Source organism: Adiantum capillus-veneris, chromosome 19 (genome assembly GCF_014529385.1).
Source record: "Adiantum capillus-veneris isolate H3 chromosome 19, ASM1452938v2, whole genome shotgun sequence".
Taxonomy (NCBI): domain Eukaryota; kingdom Viridiplantae; phylum Streptophyta; class Polypodiopsida; order Polypodiales; family Pteridaceae; genus Adiantum; species Adiantum capillus-veneris.
This window is the reverse complement of record NC_140949.1, coordinates 108,836,756-108,837,714: the sequence shown is the minus strand read 5'-3', so window position 1 is coordinate 108,837,714 and position 959 is coordinate 108,836,756. Positions and strand designations below refer to the sequence as shown.

At 47.3% G+C, this 959-nt stretch overlaps 1 protein-coding gene across 1 annotated transcript in view; it reads left to right on the top strand.

Moving 5' to 3' along the window:
- Window positions 1-205: 205 nt before the first annotated feature.
- LOC147434635 (UDP-glycosyltransferase 85A2-like) overlaps window positions 206-959 on the top strand; it is a 1,943-nt gene continuing 1,189 nt past the window's right edge. Inside the window, exon 1 of the mRNA XM_086489997.1 lies at window positions 206-827. Coding sequence (XP_086346123.1) covers window positions 233-827 — 595 coding nt within the window. The 5' untranslated portion in view covers window positions 206-232. The remainder of the gene's footprint in view (window positions 828-959) is intronic.

The window sequence follows — 959 nt, the reverse complement described above, 5'->3', positions numbered from 1 at the left end:
TAGTTACAATGCGACGGGCAGAGTTCTACTATGCCTGCTCATTGCTAGGCTTAGGTATCGGTCAAATAATAGATCAGGATCCGTGTGACCATTGCCTCAGTAAACTCCTTGTCCAGCAAGCTTTGGACAAAGCGAACCGACCTTTTCCCGAGCTCAAATGCATTACCCCATTTGTCTCCTTCCACGTAAACATACAAAATTTCTCTCCTCGCTCCTCGTCTCAAGACTCAATATGACAATTGCAAGCCAGTGTCTCCCTCTCATCCCTCTCTCTCTCTCTCCCTCTCTCTCTGCAATGGCGCACCTTTCTTGCAAGCCTCACTTCCTGCTTCTTCCATTGCCAGAGCAAGGGCACATCACTCCCATGCTCAGCTTGGCATCTCGCCTCGCTGCAAATGGCTGCATCGTCACTTTCGTGAAGACTGACAAAGCTCCTTCCTGCGTGGCAACTCTAAATGGAGAAAAACATGAGCACGGCGAGTTGCAGGAACGTCCAATCTCTCCTACAGATGCAGAGTCACATTTGCGGTTTCAGACTCTGCCGCGGATGTTAGGTGGAGCGTCATCGCGGCTGATTGATCCAGGAAGCTCTCTATTTGATGTCCTGAAGCACACATTGGCTGGCCTGGAAGAGAGGCAAGGGATGGTGGAGAAGATGGTGCAAGATTCGAGGGAGTCTGATGCACCCATCATGTGCATCATCTGCGACGTTCTTCTGTGTCACTGGGTCATCAATGTTGCGAAGCGGCAAGCCATTGGGGCTACTGTGCTGGTGCCTTGTGCTGCCTTCAGTTTCTATGTACCTTACTTTTCAAAGCTTGGAAAGTGTAATTTTCTTCACTCGTTTTATTCTATCAGACAAACTGTTAGGGAATGCTTATAGTTAGTAAACAGAAAATGAAATGAGAGAATTTTTATCCAAATGTACAAATAGATTTGAGTGGTGAAATTGTACATGT